The 24,221-nt window shown below is 47.5% G+C and overlaps 1 protein-coding gene across 1 annotated transcript in view; it reads right to left on the bottom strand.

Annotated features, from left to right (window-relative positions):
• Positions 1 to 24,221, bottom strand: part of LOC311148366 (metabotropic glutamate receptor 4-like) — a gene marked incomplete at both ends in the record, with an annotated part of 274,215 nt that overhangs the window by 156,855 nt on the left and 93,139 nt on the right. Inside the window, one exon of the mRNA XM_084185315.1 lies at positions 21,953 to 22,169. Coding sequence (XP_084041441.1) covers positions 21,953 to 22,169 — 217 coding nt within the window. The remainder of the gene's footprint in view (positions 1 to 21,952; positions 22,170 to 24,221) is intronic.

Raw genomic sequence — 24,221 nt, 5'->3', positions numbered from 1 at the left:
AACTCTGACCAGCCTTCTGCCTTGCTACTACGTATTTTGGATTTCCCTTGAACTGTACTGCTGCCTTGTTTCATTCCGCCCTGTTGTGTCTGTGTCTCCCCCCCCCAGGACTTCTGGACCACCCACCACCGGCTTCATAGGACGCATCGTTGCCACTGGGGGGGGCACAGATCCAGCACCTTGGACGGGATCCCTGTTACCCCTGGAGCCTTCATTCACTCCCTACTTCCCTTTTCCCTTAAGTTTTAATAAACTTTCTGGTGTGACGCAATTGTGGTCCTCTGGTCGTCTGTCTGAACCGTGACAGTACGATCTGACCATTATGGACTCAGCGCACACTTTCCCCGACATGGAAACCGACGAGCATGAGCAGCAGTTCCAGCAGCAGCAACAACAACTCGCCATGATCATTCAACTCCTCACCAACCTTACCCCAGCCAGCCTGCCCACCAGCCCTGCCCCCGAGTTACCTGCCCCGGTCATTGCAGCCGCTGCTCCGGAACCCAAGATTGGAAACCCCGAGCGGTTCAACGGCGATTCAACCCAGGTCCGGCCATTCCTGACTAGCTGCCGACTTCAGTTCTCCTTGCAGCCAAGGACCTTCGCCACGGAGGGGGCTAAAGTTGGGTATGCCATCACTCACCTGACGGGCCGAGCTCGACTCTGGGGAACAGCAGAGTTCGAACGTCAAACCCCCGCATGTGCAACCTTCGACCTGTTTGCTGAGGAGATGCTGAAGGTGTTTGACCTGGATTCACCAACCGCAGAGGCGTCTCGTGAACTGTTCAGTATTCGACAAGGCAGACGTACAGTCGCAGACCATTCCATCGACTTCCGAACCCTGGCTAGACGAAGTTCTTGGAACACACCATCGTTGGTGGACGCGTTCTTCCATAGTTTGGCTGACTATATCAAGGACGAGTTGGTCTCCCATGAACTGCCTTCCACTCTTGATGAAGCCATCGCACTGACTGTCAGGATCGACAGAAGGATACAGACCCGTCGTCGTGAGAGGGGGCGCCAAGGTCCACCTACTACCGGCATTCGGAGAGATCCGACTGGGCTCCTGTCATCTACTGCCACTCACCCAGGTCAGCTTGATCAGTCTGAGCCTATGGAGATTGGGCGAGCCTCTCTCACTCCTGCAGAGCGCCAGCGCCGCTTCACCTCAAACCTCTGCCTCTATTGTGGAGGTGATGGACATCGTGTGGTAACCTGCCCTTTAAAGGGCCGAAGCTCACCGGGCATAGGGGGAGTCCGGTTGAGTTCAATGACCATCCAGTCCTCCGACCGCAAACCCCTGCTGCAAGTTCACCTCCGCCTCTCTGACTCAACTCACACCCTGGCTGCTCTGGTGGATTCTGGCGCCGAAGCCAACATAATGGACATCAAGCTGGCACGCCAACTGGGACTGGAGAACCTCCGTTTGACACCTCCTATTCCTGCCCGGGCACTGGACGGACACTTACTCGGATCGGTCACTCATGTCACGGCCCCGGTCTCGATGGGTCTGTCCGGAAACCATCAAGAAACTATCCAGTTTCACCTGCTCCCCTCTCCAGGCCAACCCATCATCCTGGGTTACCCATGGCTCCGCCGGCACAACCCTCAGCTCGACTGGGTGACCGGGGTGATCAGGGAGTGGGGAGAGGACTGCCACCGAACCTGCCTGCTTGCTGCCGCACTACCCCCTCGGCCAGTACCTACTAACTCCGCTCCTGACCTCTCCAAGGTCCCAGAATGCTACCATGGTCTCAGAGAAGTGTTTAACAAAGCAAGAGCCACATCTCTGCCCCCTCACCGACCGTACGACTGTGCCATCGACCTCCTCCCTGGAACAGCCCCTCCAAGGGGCCGTCTTTATTCGTTGTCTGCTCCTGAAAGAAAGTCCATGGAGGACTACATCAATGGCTCTCTGTCCGCAGGATTAATCCGTTCATCTTCATCTCCTGCTGGTGCTGGCTTCTTCTTTGTGGGGAAGAAGGACGGATCTCTTCGCCCCTGCATCGACTACAGGGGACTCAACGACATCACAGTGAAGAACCGTTACCCTCTGCCTCTGCTCACCTCTGCTTTTGAGTTGCTCCAGGGAGCCACTGTTTTTACCAAGTTGGATCTCAGAAACGCTTACCACCTAGTGCGGATCCGGGAGGGAGATGAATGGAAAACCGCATTCAATACACCAACAGGCCACTACGAGTATCTGGTTATGCCTTTTGGCCTCACCAATGCTCCTGCTGTGTTCCAGGCTCTAGTGAATGATGTACTGCGGGACATGTTAAACAAGTTTGTCTTCGTTTACCTGGATGACATCTTAATCTACTCCAGAAACCTGTCTGAACACACCCGCCATGTCCAGCAAGTCCTTCATCGTCTTCTGGAGAATTCCCTCTACGCCAAGGCAGAGAAATGTGAGTTTCACGTCAAGACAGTGGCCTTCCTGGGGTACATAGTGGCAGAGGGAAGTATCCAAATGGATCCTGCCAAAGTATCAGCAGTCACTTCATGGCCAGTTCCGGAGAACAGAAAGAAGCTGCAACAGTTTCTGGGGTTTGCTAACTTCTATAGAAAGTTTATCCGGAACTACAGTACCGTTGCTGCCCCTCTCACTGCTCTAACCAGCACCAAGCAACCCTTCACCTGGACCCCAGCAGCCGACAAAGCCTTCAGTACCCTCAAGGTGAGGTTCACCTCCGCTCCCATCCTCCAGATGCCTGATGTGGACCGGCAATTCATTGTGGAGGTGGACGCCTCGGATGTGGGAGTTGGTGCTGTGATTTCTCAGTGGGCTGCGGAGGATAGGAAGCTCCATCCCTGTGCCTTTTTCTCACGTCGGTTGTCCCCCTCTGAGTGCAATTACGACATAGGGAACCGTGAGCTGCTGGCTGTGAAGCTTGCCTTGGAGGAGTGGCGTCACTGGCTGGAGGGGTCCACCATTCCATTTCTCGTTTGGACCGATCATAAGAACTTGGAGTACATCCGCACGGCCAAACGGTTGAACTCCAGGCAGTCCCGCTGGGCCCTGTTCTTCACCAGGTTTAATTTCACTCTGTCATACCGGCCTGGATCACGCAACACCAAGCCAGACGCCCTCTCCCGTCAATTCCAGAAGGATGACACCCCCTCCAAGGACCCTGTGTCGATTCTGCCAAGTCCCTGCATCGTAGCAGCTCTGACCTGGGCTGTTGAGGAACAGGTGCTGGAAGCTCTCCGTAACCAGCCAGGTCCCAGCACTTGCCCAGCTGACCGCCTTTTTGTCCCCGAAAACCTGAGGTCCCAGGTCGTTCAGTGGGGACATGACTCCCGCCTAGCTTGTCACCCTGGCTCCACCCGCACTTACAACCTGCTCGCCCAGAGGTTCTGGTGGCCCTCTCTGAGAAAGGATGTACGGGAATTCGTCCAAGCCTGCCCCATCTGCAACCAACACAAGTCGTCCTGCCAGCCCCCAGCCGGATTGCTGCAGCCCCTGCCTGTGCCCAGACGTCCCTGGTCTCACATCGCCCTTGACTTTGTCACGGGGCTGCCCCCTTCAAGTGGCATGACCGTCATTCTCACCATAGTTGACCGTTTCAGCAAGATGGCACACTTCATTCCCCTCCCCAAGCTCCCAACCGCCAAGGAGACCGCCCAGGTGGTCCTGGAACACGTCTTCCGGATCCACGGACTGCCAAAGGATGTAGTTTCTGACCGTGGTCCACAATTCTCCTCCGCTTTTTGGAAGGAGTTCTGTCACCGGCTGGGAGCCACAGTCAGTCTGACTTCCGGATTCCATCCCCAATCCAATGGGCAGTCAGAGCGGGCAAATCAGGAGCTCGAGAAGGCACTGCGATGCATGACTTCACGCAACCCCCACTCCTGGTCGCAGCAATTGACATGGGTGGAGTACGCACACAATTCTCTGACCTGCTCTGCCATCGGTATGTCCCCTTTCCAATGTGTTTATGGATACCAGCCTCCTCTATTTGCCAGCCAGGAAGAGGAGGTTACTTGCCCATCTGCACTTGCTTTTGCCCGTCGATGTCGCCGCACCTGGTCACAAGCCCGAGCCACACTCCTCAGATCCGTTGCCAGCTACACTACCGGGGCCAACCGTCGGAGAATTCCTGCTCCCACCTACCATGTTGGTCAAAGGGTGTGGTTGTCATCGAAGAACCTGCCACTCAGGGTGGAGTCGCAGAAGCTGGCACCTCGGTTCATTGGCCCATTCCCTATCATAAGAGTGATTAGCCCAACTGCTGTCCGGCTCCAACTGCCTAATTCCCTGAGGGTGCACCCCACTTTCCATGTGTCTAAGATTAAGCCCATCCATGAGAGTCCGCTGGTCCCTGCTGCGCCTTGTCCTCCTCCTCCACGGCTCGTCGATGGTGGTCTGGTTTACACCGTCCGCCGCCTGCTTCGGTCCAGACGGAGGGGTAGGGGTCTCCAGTACCTCATTGACTGGGAGGGCTATGGACCTGAGGAAAGGACCTGGGTGCCAGCTAGTCGGATTGTGGATAGGACTCTCATCACCGCCTTCCACCAACGGCATCCTGATCAACCTGCAATCCGTAGGGGCCGCCCCAGAGGGGTCCCTAACCGTCCTGCCCGCTCGGCTTCCTGTCCTGTGCCTGATCCTGTCTCGGGACCTGTCCCATCTCCCGACCACGGCCCTCCGGCTTCCTCCGAGGATGAGGACGTTCACTCGGACCGTTCGGAGGAGTTCTAGCCCTCCTCCGGCTCCCCTCCTCCCGCCCGGCGTGGTGTTGCTCTTGGGACTTCTGGGGCCGTCCCTTGGGGGGGGGTTCTGTCATGAGCCTCTCACTCCACCGGGTTTCCACCTTTATTTTCTTCCACTCTGCTCACCACTCTCTCTACTCAGCCTAACTAGCTCCACCTGTCCCTGCTCTGCTCTGCTCTAATTACTCTGCCAGCTGCGCTGCATTACCCACTACCTCTCCCAGTATTTAAAGCCCTGTCTTTCAGCTCTCCGGTGTCAGATCGTCTGCAAAGCTCACACCCGGAACCTGTTTGCTCGCGCTTCTGGCTCACCCTGGTTTTGTGACCCCGGACCTGCCTGATTGTTGGATACTCTTCTGCCCCAGGAGATCCAGACCTGCTTTCTGCCATTACGACTCCTGACTACTCTTCTATCCCGGTAACTCTGACCAGCCTTCTGCCTTGCTACTACGTATTTTGGATTTCCCTTGAACTGTACTGCTGCCTTGTTTCATTCCGCCCTGTTGTGTCTGTGTCTCCCCCCCCCAGGACTTCTGGACCACCCACCACCGGCTTCATAGGACGCATCGTTGCCACTGGGGGGGGCACAGATCCAGCACCTTGGACGGGATCCCTGTTACCCCTGGAGCCTTCATTCACTCCCTACTTCCCTTTTCCCTTAAGTTTTAATAAACTTTCTGGTGTGACGCAATTGTGGTCCTCTGGTCGTCTGTCTGAACCGTGACAAACATAGGTCCATAGAGAGAATGAGTCAATTATTTCCAGAATAATAAATTCCAGCACATAAACGTAGCCTACTCAGGAGAATATAGCTGACCAGGTGAGCCTTTCTCCACTTAGCCAGATTTGATAGCTGTTTTATTGCCACCGGAGATCGGATGATATCCTGAGGCTTTGGAGAAAGACTAGCAGACCAACAGATTTAACGTATGTGGACACAATATCATTAATTATTCCAGCTCTCTCCTACATCACTTTAGATTATTGCTACCTCACATTGACGTTTGCCTGTGAGTTAACCTTTGAGCTGCATCCTCCCTGTTTTCACATTTCATTTGTGAATGTTTGCTGTGTTTGTGTGTGTCTCTCTGTGGTTATGTGTGCTTCTATTTGTTTCATGCTCCTTTCAGCAAGTAAAATATCCACCAACTGTCCTTTTGTTGATGAAACAGCCACAGCTGTATAGATCCATTCAATACAGCAGGACCACTTTGAGATGAAGCTGCGTTTCAGGTGGCGAGATAGTTTGCGGCAGCGCTGTGGTAATCCTTATGTACTGTGAACCCTGACCAATATTCTGCAGGGTGTAATGAGATACACTGTGATTGGGAACAGAAATGGGAAAACAACTTGCTCTCTGATTTTCAGTTGAGTTGTATACAGTACATATAGGGCCCCTCTAGACTAGGACATAGGCTTGTCCAGTCACAGTAACACAGCACTAAACTCCTATACTGTTGGTAAAAACAAGTTACTCTAATGGAACTACTCCTGTACACTGAACTATCTAAATCTAAATTCCACCCACAACCACTGTATGTTAAATTTAGTGACATACTTTGCCTCTTTCGCAAAAGAAGACATTCATTTGAAAATAAACATATTAACTTCCTGCACCATACATTCCAGCACAGTCATTTTTGGCCATCTTCCAAATGCTGTTTTATTCTACCATCTAAGGCAAGTAAGACTAAGACACAAGACGCTCTGTATCACAGCAGTAGCAGCCTAATACAGATGTTGGGTTAATACTTGTCACAGCAGCAATCTGCTTATCCCTAATGCTGGGTAGAGGAGCTTTCTGATCACCAGTCACCAGACGACACATTATTCAAAGGCTTCAGATCATCAAGAGGCTGATTACTGCCCTCGGTCGAATAATTAGCACTCCAAATTCAATTACATACAGTAAACGCATTGCTACAAGACGCATTGGATTGGAGTCATCAGTGGGGATGTTGGAGGAATCTGAGATGGTTTATAAACAGATATACATTATATTTTTCACAAACTGAGTGAATGGCTACAATCAAACTGACTGTGTAGAAATATATAGAAAGTCAAGAATATCATGTGAAAAAGTCAATAATGCTAACATACAGTATATAATGACAAATCATTGTAATCATTACTTAAAAGTAACTGATCTTAAGCAGTTTGACTTGCACAGCGCACTTATTATGCATTGTCCACACTGTGATGTGGGGCAGCCCCTCTCGTTCTACCTTGTCAGGGGGGTTAGGCTGTGATGGGACAGAGTAAAGCCCAGCAGTATTGACTCTGTCTCTGTTTGGCTGATTAATGAGAGGCCACATCCCTCCATCTCTCCATTCATCCCTCCATCTCTCCATTCATCCCTCCATCTCTACATTCATCCCTCCATCTCTCCATTCATCCCTCCATCTCTCCATTCATCCCTCCATCTCTTCATTCATCCCTCCATCCCTACATTCATCCCTCCATCTCTCCATTCATCCCTCCATCTCTCCATTCATCCCTCCATCTCCGCTCTTGGTTGGCCACTCCCTCTATGATGAAAGGGGGCCTCTCTGGAGGCTTTGTGCAGGGCCGGCTCTAGACATAAGCGACATAAGTGGTCGCCTTCAGAAAATATTCACGACCCTTAAAATGGATGACATTTAGATTTGTTTGACAGTGGCCTACACACAATACCCCATAATGTCAAAGTCGAATATAATTTTTTACAAATTAATTAAAAATGAAAAGCTGGACTGTCTTGAGTCAATAACTATTCAACCCCTTTGTTATGGCAAGCCTAAATAAGTTCAGGAGTAGAAATGTGCTTAACAAGTCACGTAATATGTTGCATGGACTCACTCTGTGTGCAATAATAATGTTTAACATGATTTTTTTATGACTACCTTATCTCTGTACCCCACACATACAATTATCTGTAAGGTCCCTCAGTCCTGCAGTGAATGTCAAAAACAGATTCAACCACAAAGACCAGGGAGGTTTTCCAATACCTCGCAGAGAAGGGCACATATTGGTAGATAAAAAAACAAAACAGACATTGAATATCCATTTGAGCATGGTGAAGTTATTAATTACACATTTGATGGTGTATCAATACACCTTGTCACTACAAAGATACAGGCGTCCTTCCTAATTTAGTTGCCGGAGAGGAGGGAAACCGCTCAGGGATTTCACCATGAGGCCAATGGTGACTTTGAAACAGTTACAGAGTTTAATGTATGATAGGAGAAAACTGAGGATGGATCAACAACATTGTAGTTACTCCACACTACAAAACTTAATTGACAGAGTGAAAATAAATCCTGTAGAGAATACAAATATTCCAAAACATGCATCCTGTTTACAACAAGGCACTAAAGAAAACTGCAAAAAATGTGGCAAAAAAAGTAACTTTATGTCCAACACAACACATCACTGAGTACCACGCTTCATATTTTCAAGCATGGTGGTGTTTGCATCATTTTATGGGTATGCTTGTCATCGGCAATGACTTGGGAGTTTTTTTATGATAAAAATAAATGGAATAGAGCTAAGCACAGGCAAAATCCTAGAGGAAAGCCAGGTTCAGTCTGCTTTACACCAGACATGGTGTCACGGTTTCGGCCGAGGCTGCCTCTCTCCCTTGTTCGGGCAGGTTTCGGCGTTCGTCGTCTCCGGAATTCTAGCTGCCACCGTTGTATGTTCCATGTTTCCTGTTTGATTAGTTTTGTCTGTTAGCCACACCTGTCTTGTGTTATGTCTCATTAAGCACCCTATTTAGTTTCCTTGTTGTTAGTGTAGTGTTGTGTGTAATTGTTTCGTGTCAGGTGTTTGTGCGTTACCCGTGTTTCGGTACGCCAGTTACGATTAGCTTCCTCCTCGGTTGAGGAGAGTTTTTGCGCCCTGTGTTTGTGCGCTCGTGATTTACGCCTGTGTGCGTCTGTTTGGCCTCAGGCCGTTTTTGGATTATTTTGCTCTCACTAGTAAAGTCTTGTTGGACTGTACATCTGCTTCTGCGCCTGATTCCACACCACACCATTTTAACACCGTGACAGAATTACACACCCGACATGGAATCAGCAGGAGCCGAAGCAGCCCCGACGAGACTGGAGGTCCAGGTTCGGGAACAACAGGACCAGATACAGCAGATGGGGACCGCCCTGCAGGAGGTGATCACCACGCTCCGAGGCTGGGGAGCGCCTCCACCACCTCCCTCCCTGCCAGCACCATCGGCCAGTCCGCCCATTCCAGCGCCAGAACCCCGAGGAATCTGACTCTCTCTCCCGAGGGCCTACGACGGAACCGCGGCTGGGTGTCAGGGATTCCTCCTCCAGGTGGAGCTGTACCTGGCCACCGTACACCCGGCACCCTCGGGGCATGAGAGCGTGTCCGCCCTGATCTCCTGCCTGTCCGGGAAGGCGTTGGAATGGGCCAACGCGGAGTGGAGGAAGATCGACGCCGAGACGATCACCTACAACGAGTTCTCCCGCCGCTTCAGGGCGGTGTTTGACCATCCCCCGGAGGGGAAAGCGGCGGGGGAGCGTCTGGTCTTCCTCCGGCAGGGGAGGAGGAGTGCCCAAGAATTCGCTCTCGAATTCCGTACTCTAGCGGCAGATGCAGGGTGGAATGAGCGGGCCCTCGTCGATCTATACAGATGTAGCCTACGAGAGGACGTCCGTCGGGAGCTGGCTTGTAGGGACACCAGTCTCTCTTTCGACCAGCTGGTCGACATGTCCATCAGGCTGGATAACCTATTGGCCACCCGCGGACGTCCTGAGGGGGGTCCGTCCATTTCACCCTCCAGCGCCTCCGAGCCGTGTCCTATGGAGCTCGGGGGCGCTGGCGCTAGAGAGAGGAGGAGTCGGTTGGTTAGGGGGTCCATCCACTGCACCAACTGTGGTCGGGGAGGACACACCGCGGCTAGGTGCTGGGGATGGCCTCCTAGGGAGGATGACGACAGGTCCCGCACTGGGGATTCCCTCCAGGTGAGTAGGCGCCCCACTCACCCAGAGCTCACTGATGCCCATTTTTGGATGCCTGTGCGTTTTCCACAGGTAGCACCTCATTCCCAGCATAAGGCGCTGGTAGATTCAGGCGCGGCTGGGAATTTTATTGATAAAAAGTTTTGTTTAGCGTTAGGGATTCCCCTTATTCCTGTTGATGTTCCTTTCCCCGTTCATGCCCTAGATAGTCGTCCGTTGGGTACGGGCTTAATCAGGGAGGTCACGGCGCCACTTAGGATGTGTGCGCAGGGGGATCATCAGGAGATGATTCAGCTGTTCCTGATTGACTCTCCTGCGTATCCGGTGGTGCTGGGCATGCCCTGGTTGAGTACCCATAACCCAGCTATTTCGTGGCAGGAGAGGGCTCTGATGGAGTGGTCTGCTCAGTGTGTGGGTAGATGTTTGGGCGTTTCCGTAGGGGCTACCTCGGTGGAGAGTCCAAACCAGGTGCCCGCATTGCACGTTCCCCCTGAGTATGGGGATTTGGCTATTGCGTTTAGTAAGGCGAGGGCGACGCGGTTGCCACCCCATAGGCAGGGAGATTGTGCGATAGACCTCCAGGCAGGAGCTGCGCTCCCACGGAGCCATGTGTATCCTCTGTCTCAGGAGGAGAAGAAAGCTATGGAGATTTACATAGAGGAATCTCTGAGACAAGGATACATACGGCCTTCCACTTCCCCTGCGTCCTCGAGTTTCTTTTTTGTGAAGAAAAAGGATGGTGGTTTGCGCCCGTGCATCGATTACCGTGGTCTCAATCAGATTACGGTGAAGTACAGTTATCCACTCCCGCTGATTGCGACCATGACTGAGTCGTTGCATGGGGCGCGTTTCTTCACGAAATTAGATCTCAGGAGCGCGTACAACTTGGTGCGCATCAGGGAGGGTGATGAATGGAAGACAGCCTTTAGTACCACCTCGGGCCATTACGAGTATCTGGTCATGCCATACGGGTTGATGAACGCTCCGTCAGTTTTCCAATCATTCGTGGATGAGATCTTCAGGGACATGCAGGGGCAGGGGGTGGTTGTGTACATTGATGACATTCTCGTGTACTCGCCTACCCGTGTCGAGCATGTGGCCCTGGTGCGTAGAGTGTTGCGGAGGCTGGTGGAGCACGACCTGTATGTGAAGGCAGAGAAGTGTCTGTTTTTCCAGGAGTCGGTCTCCTTTTTGGGTTATCAGTTGTCTGCGTCAGGGGTGAAGATGGAGGTAGACCGGGTGTCGGCCGTGCGTAATTGGCAAACACCAACCACTGTGAAGGAGGTGCAGCAGTTTTTGGGGTTTGCAAATTACTACAGGAGGTTTATCCGGGGTTTTGGACAGGTGGCAGCTCCCATCACGTCTCTGTTGAAGGGGGGTCCGGTGCGTCTGCAGTGGTCGGCCGAGGCGGACAGGGCGTTTGGGAGGCTGAAGGACCTGTTTACCTCGGCCCCGGTGCTGGCGCATCCGGATCCCTCTTTGCCGTTCCAGGTAGAGGTGGACGCGTCAGAGGCCGGTTTAGGAGCCGTGCTTTCACAACGGTCTGGCGCGCCACCTAAACTCCGCCCCTGTGCTTTTTATTCTAAGAAGCTCAGTCCGGCGGAACGGAACTATGACGTAGGGGACAGGGAGCTGTTAGCCGTGGTACAGGCTCTAAAGGTGTGGAGGCACTGGCTTGAGGGGGCTCAACACCCTTTCCTCATTTTGACGGACCACCGTAACCTGGAGTACATCCGGGCGGCGAGGAGGCTGAACCCTCGCCAGGCAAGATGGAGTATGTTCTTGACCAGGTTTACTTTTAAGATCACGTACATCCCTGGGTCACAGAATGGCAAGGCAGATGCGCTGTCTCTGCGGTATGACACGGAGGAGAGGTCCGTGGAGCCCACTCCCATACTGCCTGAGTCGTGTCTGGTGGCACCGGTAGTGTGGGAGGTCGATACTGAACTCGAGCGGGCGTTACGCACCGACCCTAGTCCACCACAGTGCCCGGAGGGTCGGAAGTACGTTCCGCTCGAGGTTCGGGATCGATTGATCTATTGGGCTCACACGTCACCCTCCTCTGGACATCCGGGTATCGGCCGGACAGTGCACTGTCTTAGTGCCAAGTACTGGTGGCCCACGTTGGCAAGGGATGTGAGGGTTTATGTTTCCTCCTGCTCTGTGTGTGCCCAGTGTAAGGCGCCTAGACATCTGCCTAGGGGTAAGTTGCTACCCCTGCCCGTTCCACAACGACCATGGTCCCACCTCTCTGTGGACTTTATAACAGACCTTCCCCTCTCCCAAGGGAATACTACCATCCTGGTCGTTGTGGACCGGTTCTCTAAGGCCTGTCGTTTGCTCCCCATGCCGGGTCTTCCTACTGCCCTACAAACTGCCGAGGCACTGTTCACCCATGTGTTCCGGCACTACGGGGTACCCGAGGACATTGTGGCTGATCGGGGTCCCCAATTCACCTCCAGAGTCTGGAGAGCGTTTATGGAGCGGTTGGGGGTCTCGGTGAGCCTCACCTCGGGGTACCACCCGGAGAGTAATGGGCAGGTGGAACGCGTAAACCAGGATGTGGGTAGGTTTCTCAGAACATACTGCCAGGACCGGCCGGAGGAGTGGTCAAGGTACGTTCCCTGGGCCGAGATGGCCCAGAATTCCCTACGCCATTCCTCCACTAACCTAACTCCATTTCAATGTGTGTTAGGTTACCAGCCGGTTCTGGCACCCTGGCAGCAGAGCCAGATCGAGGCTCCTGCGGTGGATGAGTGGGCGCGGCGCTCGGAGGAGACTTGGAACGCTGCACACGTCCACCTGCAGCGGGCCCTCCGACGTCAGAAGGCGAGCGCTGATCTCCACCGCAGTGAGGCACCGGTGTACGCACCTGGTGATCGAGTCTGGCTCTCTACCAGAAACCTGCCCCTCCGCCTGCCCTGTCGGAAACTGGGTCGGCGGTTTGTAGGGCCATTTAAAGTCCTGAGAAGGTTGAACGAGGTATGTTATAGATTACAGCTACCTGTGGAGTATAAGTGTATTAACCCCTCGTTCCATGTGTCCCTTCTCAGGCCGGTGGTAGCGGGCCCGCTCCAAGAAAATGAGATAGGGGAGACTCCCCCGCCCCCATTGGACATCGAGGGGGCACCGGCGTACTCCGTGAGGTCCATCTTGGATTCGAGACGTCGGATGGGAAGTCTCCAGTATCTAGTGGAGTGGGAGGGGTACGGTCCGGAGGAGCGGTGCTGGGTGCCGAGGAGAGACATTTTGGACCCGTCGCTCCTGACGGAATTCCATCGGGGGTATCCGACGCGCCCTGCTCCACGTCCTCCGGGTCGTCCCCAAGGCCGGAGTCGGCGCACGTCTGGAGCCGCGCGTCAAGGGGGGGGTACTGTCACGGTTTCGGCCGAGGCTGCCTCTCTCCCTTGTTCGGGCAGGTTTCGGCGTTCGTCGTCTCCGGAATTCTAGCTGCCACCGTTGTATGTTCCATGTTTCCTGTTTGATTAGTTTTGTCTGTTAGCCACACCTGTCTTGTGTTATGTCTCATTAAGCACCCTATTTAGTTTCCTTGTTGTTAGTGTAGTGTTGTGTGTAATTGTTTCGTGTCAGGTGTTTGTGCGTTACCCGTGTTTCGGTACGCCAGTTACGATTAGCTTCCTCCTCGGTTGAGGAGAGTTTTTGCGCCCTGTGTTTGTGCGCTCGTGATTTACACCTGAGTGCGTCTGTTTGGCCTCAGGCCGTTTTTGGATTATTTTGCTCTCACTAGTAAAGTCTTGTTGGACTGTACATCTGCTTCTGCGCCTGATTCCACACCACACCATTTTAACACCGTGACACATGGTGTCACGATTGTTGACGAACGGGACGGACCAAGGCGCAGCGTGATAAGCATACATGTTTATTTAACGAATAAACACCACGACAAAACAACAAACGAAACGTGAAGTCCAAGGTAGCATACACACAACATACCTTACATGGAACAAGATTCCACAACTAACAGGTGCCAAAAGGCTGCCTAAGTATGGACCCCAATCAGAGACAACGATCTACAGCTGCCTCTGATTGGTAACCACCCTGGCCAACATAGATCTACACATTCTAGATCTAACACATAGAAAACAACATAGCAAACACAACACAGAAAATACACACCCTGACTCAACAAATACAAGTCCTCAGAGTCAGGGCGTGACACATGGGGAGACAAATTCACCTTTCAGCAGGACAATAACCTAAAACAAAAGGCCAAATAGACACTGGAGTTGCTTACCAAGACGACATTGAATGTTCCTAACTGGCCTTTTACAATTTTGACTTAAATCGGCTTAAAACGCGTTGGCAAGACTTGAAAACTAACTTGACTTAAATATAATAATGTGCAAATATTGTTCAATCCAGGTGGGCAAAACTGTAATCGCTGCCAAAGATGACTCTAGCATGTTTTGACTCAGGGGGTTGAAAACTTTTCTAATCAAGATATATATATTTTTTTTCTTCTTTTACAAATGTTTGAATTTTTCTTCCACTTTGACATTACAGAGTATTTTATGTAGATTGTTGACAAAGAATGACAATCGATATTAATCCCACTTTGTAACGCAACAAAATGTGGAAAACGTCAAGGGGCGTGAATACTTTCTGAAGCACTGTAAATATTTGTCATTTAACTTCTAAAATGTATTACCTTTTATGTGTGGCATAAATACAACTATATTTTTATATAATTATAAATATAGCAGCAAAATGTTGAAAATCTGATTTCCCCCTAGATTATCATTGTCTTCAGCCGGCTCTGATTGTTGTGTAATCATACAGGCAGGGAGAGTGAGCTCGTCTGTGGTGGTCAGCGAACCCTCAACCTTATGGCCCGTTAGCCCTGCGTGGCATTGACTGTGCCACAAAACCATGCTGAAGTGGTCAAATCAATATCCGTGTTTATAAACACAGGGTTGCTACAGCTATTTATGGTTGTAATAAATAAATAAAAATGTGATTTTATGAGGGGGGAGAGTGTGCAATTTATTTTTACAGTACAAGGGGAGGATCATGTGAAAATATTTTTCACATGGGGGAGGGGGGGATAAAAATTTTTGGACACCTTGAGTTGGACCAACATATCTTGAAATATGATTTACAGTATCAGTGTACTCTGAGTACAATGACAAGTCCAGAGTATGCTGACTTCAATATAACATCCTACATACAGTGTAGTTTGGGTTGTTATAAGGATCAGTGAAAAGGGCCCTGCTCTCTGTATCATTAAAGTGCAGGGTGTAATGGTCTGGCGCATGGAGACTTGGAGTGCAAGAACCTTTTGAAGTTGAGTGCTCACAACAGGGCTGGGTGAGAGGAATGCTAATTGGACATGTCATGGTTTGATGGGTATTCATAGATGTGCTGGATTGCTTCCTGTTACCACAGTGAATAAGAAGCCAAGCAATAATGGCGGTTCAGCAGGTTGGCTTGGCAGCTAGATGGTGTTTTTACTTTCAGGCAGAGATGCTTGAAAAGCTACAGTACATTAACCTACCATTGTGTCTGTCTATCGGTGAAATGAAGTGGGTTTGGAAGTTGCTGCTTCAGTTGAACTGAGCTTGGCCTGCAAAAAATTAGCTCTATCCTGGCTAATCTATGGTAGCCTATATTTGGAACTCCCTTTCTGGAGGCTCCCCATGGTGCTCTCCACCTAGGGGCTCCAACTATAAATCGCCGAGCCGGCTGAACACTCCTCATATTAACTCCTACTCCACAGGGCTGAGCCGGGAAGCAGGAGAGCTCTGCAGGGACACTCCTCCGCTCCCTCTGCCACCGGTATCTCTCCAGAGATAGTTACGGTACAGTATGATGGGCTGAAGCTTGGCGCTGGCAGAGGAAAGTGATGCAGTGGCACAGAGAGCGGTAGGCATGTCGGTAGTGATTACATTCAGCCCCAGCGGGGGTCAGAGGTCAAGCTGAGCGTGTGTGGTCTGCTCCCTGCTCAAGGCTGACTGTATTCCCAACGCTGTGCTACGCCCACTGTAGTTCCATGGCAGACATGCTCACTTCTACTACTCCCTCTCAGTTCTCACTTGCTTGCTCACTTTTTAGCAATTTTTTTCACTTCCTCAACACCTTTCCAATCCCATTGGAAAAATTGCTTTGGTTTAGCCAGAAAGCTGAAAGTATGTGGCCCATTTCAGGACACTGACACTCGGAAGCTGACAAAGGACATGGTGTCAGCAGCACAAGCTTCATCAGCACATGAATCGGAGTCATAATAATGACAAAATACACACACGTGCACACACGAACAGGTAAATTGTGCACATGGGGTACGACGTACAAAAAACAATTATCCTCTATGGAAAATGTGAATAAATAAATACCTGTTTTCTATTAAGATATTAATTCATCATCATGGCTAATTCATTCAGAAGCACTGACCTGTTTTGCCTGCCCATATTTTAATTATTCATGCGCATTACATTACAAATCAGTATCCACTTATTTTAAGATTAAGCTGCCAAATACCCATCAACCTGTGGCAGATTTGAGGCCAGGGAGACAGAGCTGAATGGCTAAAGCTCCTTGCCAGCAAACAAAAAGAAACAGAATCAGTCATTCCTTACAATGTCCCAGGCATGGCTGTACTACTGCAATGTGAGAACACCTTCCAGACCTGGGCAGAAAATAGTTGTATTTTGTAGTTTATTTGAAAATACCAAATACTCGAGGTAGTCGAATTTACTGTAGTTTATATAGAGTTTCAACTAACTATTTTCTTTGATATTCAAATACAGGTTTCAGAAAAACAAATATTATTTGAAAGTATTTTCAATATCGCTCAGAAAATTATAAAAAAATAAAAAATATATGTATTTGATATTTGATAAGGAACCAAAAACTACAACAGCTAATTGAATTAGTCTAAATATATGATCATAAGCACCTGGTTTAGAGGGCTCTTAGACATGAATCTTAATATAGCCTATAGCCTTTAATTAAATACATGAGGGACATGGAATCCCCTTAACATTAGAGTAGATCACGTATGCCGACTTCAAAATGACCAACACAAGGTAGTACAGTAACACTTGATATCAAATTCTTATACATGTGTAGTAACTTTATGATTATTACAATTGTAACATTGTTGTTACATAGGACTTTGGAAATTGCTTTGTAATTGCATAATAATGTAGTACTTACATAAGTGGAATGAGGAACAGTCACTAGTCCTTGTGTACAGTAGTTGCAAAAACTCTCAGCTTATTGCTATGCAATAAAAATGCAATAACCAAAGTATTATGTAACCTAACATGCTAATAAAATGTTGCTTCGAAAGTAAATACAGTTTTATTACACAGGCACAAGAACAGTTTAATGTTAAATGTTACTGATAATGCTAAGAGTAACAAAATACGGCTAGTAAGTGTAGAAAGGAAACAAAATATCCCAAAACTGCCTTCTTGACTCAACTACAGCCAAGGTAGGTGGAAAATCATGTTAGTTTGTATTCTAAGTAAACTATCCCTTTAAAGATGGTGTAGTGTGTGTTTGAGACAAGAACACTTACCCTCAGATAGACAAAGAGGTTTGAAGTTGTTTTTGCTAAGCATCCAACTTGCTGTTTGCAATGTTTGCAAATAGCTTTGAATTACTCTGCAGTATATTCAGGTATCATACAGTGAGGGAAAAAAGTATTTGATCCCCTGCTGATTTTGTACGTTTGCCCACTGACAAAGAAATGATCAGTCTATAATTTTAATGGTAGGTTTATTTGAACAGTGAGAGACAGAATAACAACAAAAAAATCCAGAAAAACGCATGTCAAAAATGCTATAAATTGATTTGCATTTTATTGAGGGAAATAAGTATTTGACCCCCTCTCAATCAGAAAGATTTCTGGCTCCCAGATGTCTTTTATACAGGTAACGAGCTGAGATTAGGAACACACTCTTAAAGGGAGTGCTCCTAATCTCAGTTTGTTACCTGTATAAAATACACCTGTCCACAGAAGCAATCAATCAATCAGATTCCAAACTCTCCACCATGGCCAAGACCAAAGAGCTCTCCAAGGATGTCAGGGACAAGATTGTAGACCTACACAAGGCTGGAATGGGCTACAAGACCATCGCTAAGCAGCTTGGTGAGAAGGTGACAACTGTTGGTGCGATTATTTGCAAACGGAAGAAACACAAAATAACTGTCAATCTCCCTCGGCCTGGGGCTCCATGCAAGATCTCACCTCGTGGAGTTGTAATGATCATGAGAACGGTGAGGAATCAGCCCAGAACTACATGGGAGGATCTTGTCAATGATCTCAAGGCAGCTGGGACCATAGTCACCAAGAAAACGATTGGTAACACATTATGCCGTGAAGGACTGAAATCCTGCAGCGCCCGCATGGTCCCCCTGCTGAAGAAAGCACATATACAGGCCCGTCTGAAGTTTGCCAATGAACATCTGAATGATTCAGAGGACTTGGTGAAAGTGTTGTGGTCAGACGAGACCAAAATCGAGCTCTTTGGCATCAACTCAACTCGCCGTGTTTGGAGGAGGAGGAATGCTGCCTATGACCCCAAGAACACCATCCCCACCGTCAAACATGGAGGTGGAAACGTTATGCTTTGGGGGTGTTTTTCTGCTAAGGGGACAGGACTTCACCGCATCAAAGGGATGATGGACGGGGCCATGTACCGTCAAATCTTGGGTGAGAACCTCCTTCCCTCAGCCAGGGCATTGAAAATGGGTTGTGTATGGGTATTCCAGCATGACAATGACCCAAAACACACGGCCAAGGCAACAAAGGAGTGGCTCAAGAAGAAGCACATTAAGGTCCTGGAGTGGCCGAACCAGTCTCCAGACCTTAATCCCATAGAAAATCTGTGGAGGGAGCTGAAGGTTCGAGTTGCCAAACGTCAGGCTCGAAACCTTAATGACTTGGAGAAGATCTGCAAAGAGGAGTGGGACAAATCCCTCCTGAGATGTGTGCAAACCTGGTGGCCAACTACAAGAAACATCTGACCTCTGTGATTGCCAACAAGGGTTTTGCCACCAAGTACTAAGTCATGTTTTGCAGAGGGGTCAAATACTTATTTCCCTCATTAAAATGCAAATCAATTCCTAACATTTTTGACATGTGTTTTTCTGGATTATTTTGTTGTTATTCTGTCTCTCACTGTTCAAATAAACCTACCATTAAAATTATAGACTGATCATGTCTTTGTCAGTGGGCAAACGTACAAAATCAGCAGGGGATCAAATATGTTTTTCCCTCACTGTAACATTAGTTGCAGCCTTTGACCTTGTCAGTGGCATGTTGAAAGAGTCATACAGTAGTTGAGCATCACAACTTATTTATTCTTATCTGTAAAAACTATTATTGGTACATTGGTTTGACTTGATTATGTACACCTGGGGCAATGGATATTCAGAAGAATGGACATTTACAAAATGTTTAGGTATAAATGTATTGTGTAGATCCAATATGACTGTTAGATAGATTGTAATAGTATAGGAGATTGTGTGTGCTCTATTCATTCTCATTTTATCTTCAACATGCTGTTCCAGATACAGCCCTGCCATTAGTTGAAGGCTGCCAATCCAATAGTTTCAGAAAAGTAATCACTTCCTGAGATCTAATTTCGATTTATTTTAAATAGTTGCTTTCTCAGATCTGTATTCAAATGGTTTTTAAAAAGTAGTCACTTTCTGAGACCTGTATTCAAACAGTTTTAAAAAGTAGTCATTTTATGTCATCTGTATTCAAATAGTTGTAGTCACCACCAAAGTAACTATTTGCTCCCCCGGGAAAAATTGAACTTTCCACAAAGCATAGTTAAAACTATGGTAACACTTTATTTTAAGGGTCGTAATAAACCATTTATAAGGCATTTATAAACTATTTTTAAGGCATTTACAAACAGTTTGCTCACCATTTATTAATCTAGTTCTTCACAAATGTATATATATTTCCTTAAATATTCTGTGTTGTGTGCTTATTCTTTTACCAGGTACTGCTTGAATGTCTACCAATGGCATGCCCATCTTTTTGTGAGAAATTACACTGATCACAAAAAAATTTTTATTATGTATTTATAAAGGGCTCACTTTAGATTAGGGGCTGCAAAAATACTTGATGAATGATTAGTAAATGGTTTATAAATGTGGGAGTAATGATTAATCCATGGTGAACACACACTTGATAAATGCCTTATAAATGGTTTATTATGTACCCATAAAATAAAGTGTTACCGGGCTGGGTAATGTTATATGTTACGCTGTCAACTGTCAGATAAACTATTCTGTATTTGGTTGATGAGAATGTGACAGTAAAAGGATTCTCATACGGTATGATGTGAATGATGGATGATAGTATAGCCAACAACAATATGACTATCTCATTTTCCTCATAATTCATGACTGGATTCCATTGATTCAGCATTGTCCTATTTCTTTGGTCCATAATGGACATTACTATTACATCTAACAGGTGTTGTTTGATCTGTGGATGGAATGCTCAAATGGAACAGATCTTTTATGACTGTCATTTCCTTTCATTTGAATTCTGCTTGGTCATAACAATTTGAACTCCCCTGAAAACTACCGACCTCTCTTCCTAAGGAGACACAGCTAAAGTGGCATAATGCCATACCTGAGCACCTCCAAAGCAGATGCAGGCCGTTGAGTCAAATAATACTGCAGAGATAAAACCACTCAAAAGCTAAATTGTAATTTCCAATGAGTTCCCCTGATTTGTTTGGTTCTGTTCCTTGAACAGAGTGTTTTATTCAAGGACTGTCTCTCATCATGACATCTGCATATACACATAAAGGATCAAGTGCCATTCAATCTATGTTAGTGTTTGCATTGCATAGAGATGGAATCCTTTAGAAGCAAACAATTGATTGCGCTTTCAATCCAGTGGCTCTTAGGTAAATTGGAGTGCAACACTAGGCTTAACACACACAAACATGGCATCTATGGTAGCCCTTTACACACATACCCATATACGGGTTGAAAATGGCAGATTTAGGCACTAATAAGCACCTAAGTTGGAAAGTAGTAGCTGTACAGTAACATGCTATACATGACATCAGAGCTCTGGCTCGGCGCTTCACTGTATTGGTTTTGACTGACAGCCGTTCTGAACTTGAACACTGCACATGACAAGAAGTTGCCCCCGTCCCTCCCGGTAATTGGGCAGCTTTTGCAAATGTTTTGTTGTCTGAGTGAGGGAAATACTGTAAATCAAGATTACTCAATGTATTTTGATAGATGAGACATTGAGGATTATAATAAATGCTGCTTTGATGTCATACAAGCAAGCCAAACACCCGTGAGTCCAAATGTGCACATTTCCAAATCATAAAACTCATGTGATATACTGTGTCAATGTTTATGATCACTATGTTTAATGTACAGTTACAAGATGACATGTCGTCATACCCTGGGTTGTTCTGAACAGAATGAGCCTATGTTTGTTTATTGTGAAGAAAATTCACCAAGGCACACGCACCTGAATGCACTCATGACTCCTTTCTATGCTCACAAAAAAATTCGATCTGTTTCTCTGAATTGCCTTGTGAAAGCTTAACACTGCAAGATCGTATTTTATAACTTAACCAGCCATGTTGGCAATAGAACTAGCTTTCAAATCATGCCCACCTGACCCAGATTGTGATTTTAAATGGGAAGTTATTGTATTGCGTAAACAACAACTGTAATTGTGTGATGGCGGGGATGCAGGGTTGTGTTCCAAACAAAACAACAAGTGTGATAGCTCTAATTCCTCAACGGCACAGCTAGAAGAGATCAAAAAAGTACCTTATAGTTGATGACTCTTCTTTGAGTCATAAAAGTGCATTGAAATTGCTTAGGAACAGTGCACACTTTGGAGAGGTGTCTGGTCACTTGGAGACACCAGTTAGTCCTCTCACTCAAAACCTTGTAATTGTTTTGTCTTATGTTGCACTTACCCCACATTTTACAGGAATAGTCTTGTCATGTTACTGAATGTATCCAGAGTATTTTGGTGTATCCATATAACTAAATGTAGCTTTTTCATGCCCATAAACTACAGAACTTTAACACTGCCACTTAAAAGCATATTTCCCCCATCAATACAAATCTACCTCATTTACCAGACAGGTTATCAGGTTAGCGATCCAAAACATCTGTAAGATTCCATACCTGACCAATTTGTGAAGCCATGTGATGCCATAATAGGTTCCTGATTGAAGGAGCCAATCATACATCATATTTCTCTAAAACAGTGAAAATAATGTTCAGGAGAGATGGAGATGACTCACCGTCTTCGCGGGACTTCTGTATGAAGGCGTCCACACCGCTTTCTCCATAGTTACCCTCTGATGCTACTGTGGAGACGTAATTCCAGCGCATGGCTTTGACTATGTCCACCATTGCCTGTGCCTGGTAGGTGTCCGGGGGCACGACACGGGAGAAGAAGTCATAGCGCGTGTTATCACTCAGCTCCGGAGCCGTGGAGGCATAGCTCACCTGGGGGATCTGAGGAGAGAGAGGGAACAAGAGAACATGGTGTGAGCACATACTGCACTTCCAGTTTACACCACAGGATGTTGGTGGCACCTTAATTGGGGAGGACAGGCTCGTGGTAATGGCTGGTGTGGAATTAGTGAAATGGTATCAAATACATCAAACACATGGGTTCCATGTACAATACTGCTATCGTCCCGATCCTAATTTACATTGTTGTAATTTATTGACCGTTGCTAACTAGCCCCACATACAGTGGGGAAAAAAAGTATTTAGTCAGCCACCAATTGTGCAAGTTCTCCCACTTAAAAAGATGAGAGAGGCCTGTAATTTTCATCATAGGTACACGTCAACTATGACAGACAAAATTAGATTTTTTTTTCTCCAGAAAATAACATTGTAGGATTTTTAATGAATTTATTTGCAAATTATGGTGGAAAATAAGTATTTGGTCAATAACAAAAGTTTCTCAATACTATGTTATATACCCTTTGTTGGCAATGACACAGGTCAAACATTTTCTGTAAGTCTTCACAAGGTTTTCACACACTGTTGCTGGTATTTTGGCCCATTCCTCCATGCAGATCTCCTCTAGAGCAGTGATGTTTTGGGGCTGTCACTGGGCAAAACAGACTTTCAACTCCCTCCAAAGATTTTCGATGGGGTTGAGATCTGGAGACTGGCTAGGCCACTCCAGGACCTTGAAATGCTTCTTACGAAGCCACTCCTTCGTTGCCCGGGCGGTGTGTTTGGGATCATTGTCATGCTGAAAGACCCAGCCACGTTTCATCTTCAATGCCATTGCTGATGGAAGGAGGTTTTCACTCAAAATCTCACGATACATGGCCCCATTCATTCTTTCCTTTACACGGATCAGTCGTCCTGGTCCCTTTGCAGAAAAACAGCCCCAAAGCATGATGTTTCCACCCCCATGCTTCACAGTAGGTATGGTGTTCTTTGGATGCAACTCAGCATTCTTTGTCCTCCAAACACGACGAGTTGAGTTTTTACCAAAAAGTTCTATTTTGGTTTCATCTGACCATATGACATTCTCCCAATCCTCTTCTGGATCATCCAAATGCACTCTAGCAAACTTCAGATGGGCCTGGACATGTACTGGCTTAAGCAGGGGGACACGTCTGGCACTGCAGGATTTGAGTCCCTGACGGCGTAGTGTGTTACTGATGGTAGGCTTTGTTACTTTGGTCCCAGCTCTCTGCAGGTCATTCACTAGCTCCCCCAGTGTGGTTCTGGGATTTTTGCTCACCGTTCTTGTGATCATTTTGACCCCACTGGGTGAGATCTTGCGTGGAGCCCCAGATCAAGGGAGATTATCAGTGGTCTTGTATGTCTTCCATTTCCTAATAATTGCTCCCACAGTTGATTTCTTCAAACCAAGCTGCTTACCTATTGCAGATTCAGTCTTCCCAGCCTGGTGCAGGTCTACAATTTTGTTTCTGGTGTCCTTTGACAGCTCTTTGGTCTTGGCCATAGTGGAGTTTGGAGTGTGACTGTTTGAGGTTGTGGACAGGTGTCTTTTATACTGATAACAAGTTCAAACAGGTGCCATTAATATAGGTAACGAGTGGAGGACAGAGGAGCCTCTTAAAGAAGAAGTTACAGGTCTGTGAGAGCTAGAAATCTTGCTTGTTTGTAGGTGACCAAATACTTATTTTCCACCATAATTTGCAAATAAATTCATTAAAAATCCTACAATGTGATTTTCTGGATTTTTTTTCCTCAATTTGTCTGTCATAGTTGATGTGTACCTATGATGAAAGTTACAGGCCTCTCTCATCTTTTTAAGTGGGAGAACTTGCACAATTGGTGGCTGACTAAATACTTTTTTTCCCCACTGTATAGGCTATCCAAAGTCAAACCAATTTTGCCACGGTTGCACATCGGCCGGCTGAAGCTAATTGGTGAAAGAAGATGGCTAGCTTGCTAGCTAGTCTAGGCGACTTCAAGACACAAGACCTGGTAAGACTGTTTCAAGTTATCTAGAAGGGTGAGTGACTAACTGTGTACTGTTTTGTCAGAGTGAAAGTACAAACACTTCCCACG

This window comes from Coregonus lavaretus (genome assembly GCF_964263955.1).
Source record: "Coregonus lavaretus genome assembly, chromosome: 20".
NCBI classification, from domain to species: domain Eukaryota; kingdom Metazoa; phylum Chordata; class Actinopteri; order Salmoniformes; family Salmonidae; genus Coregonus; species Coregonus lavaretus.
The sequence above is the reverse complement of the archived record's forward strand: the minus strand, read 5'-3'. Positions and strand labels throughout refer to the sequence as shown.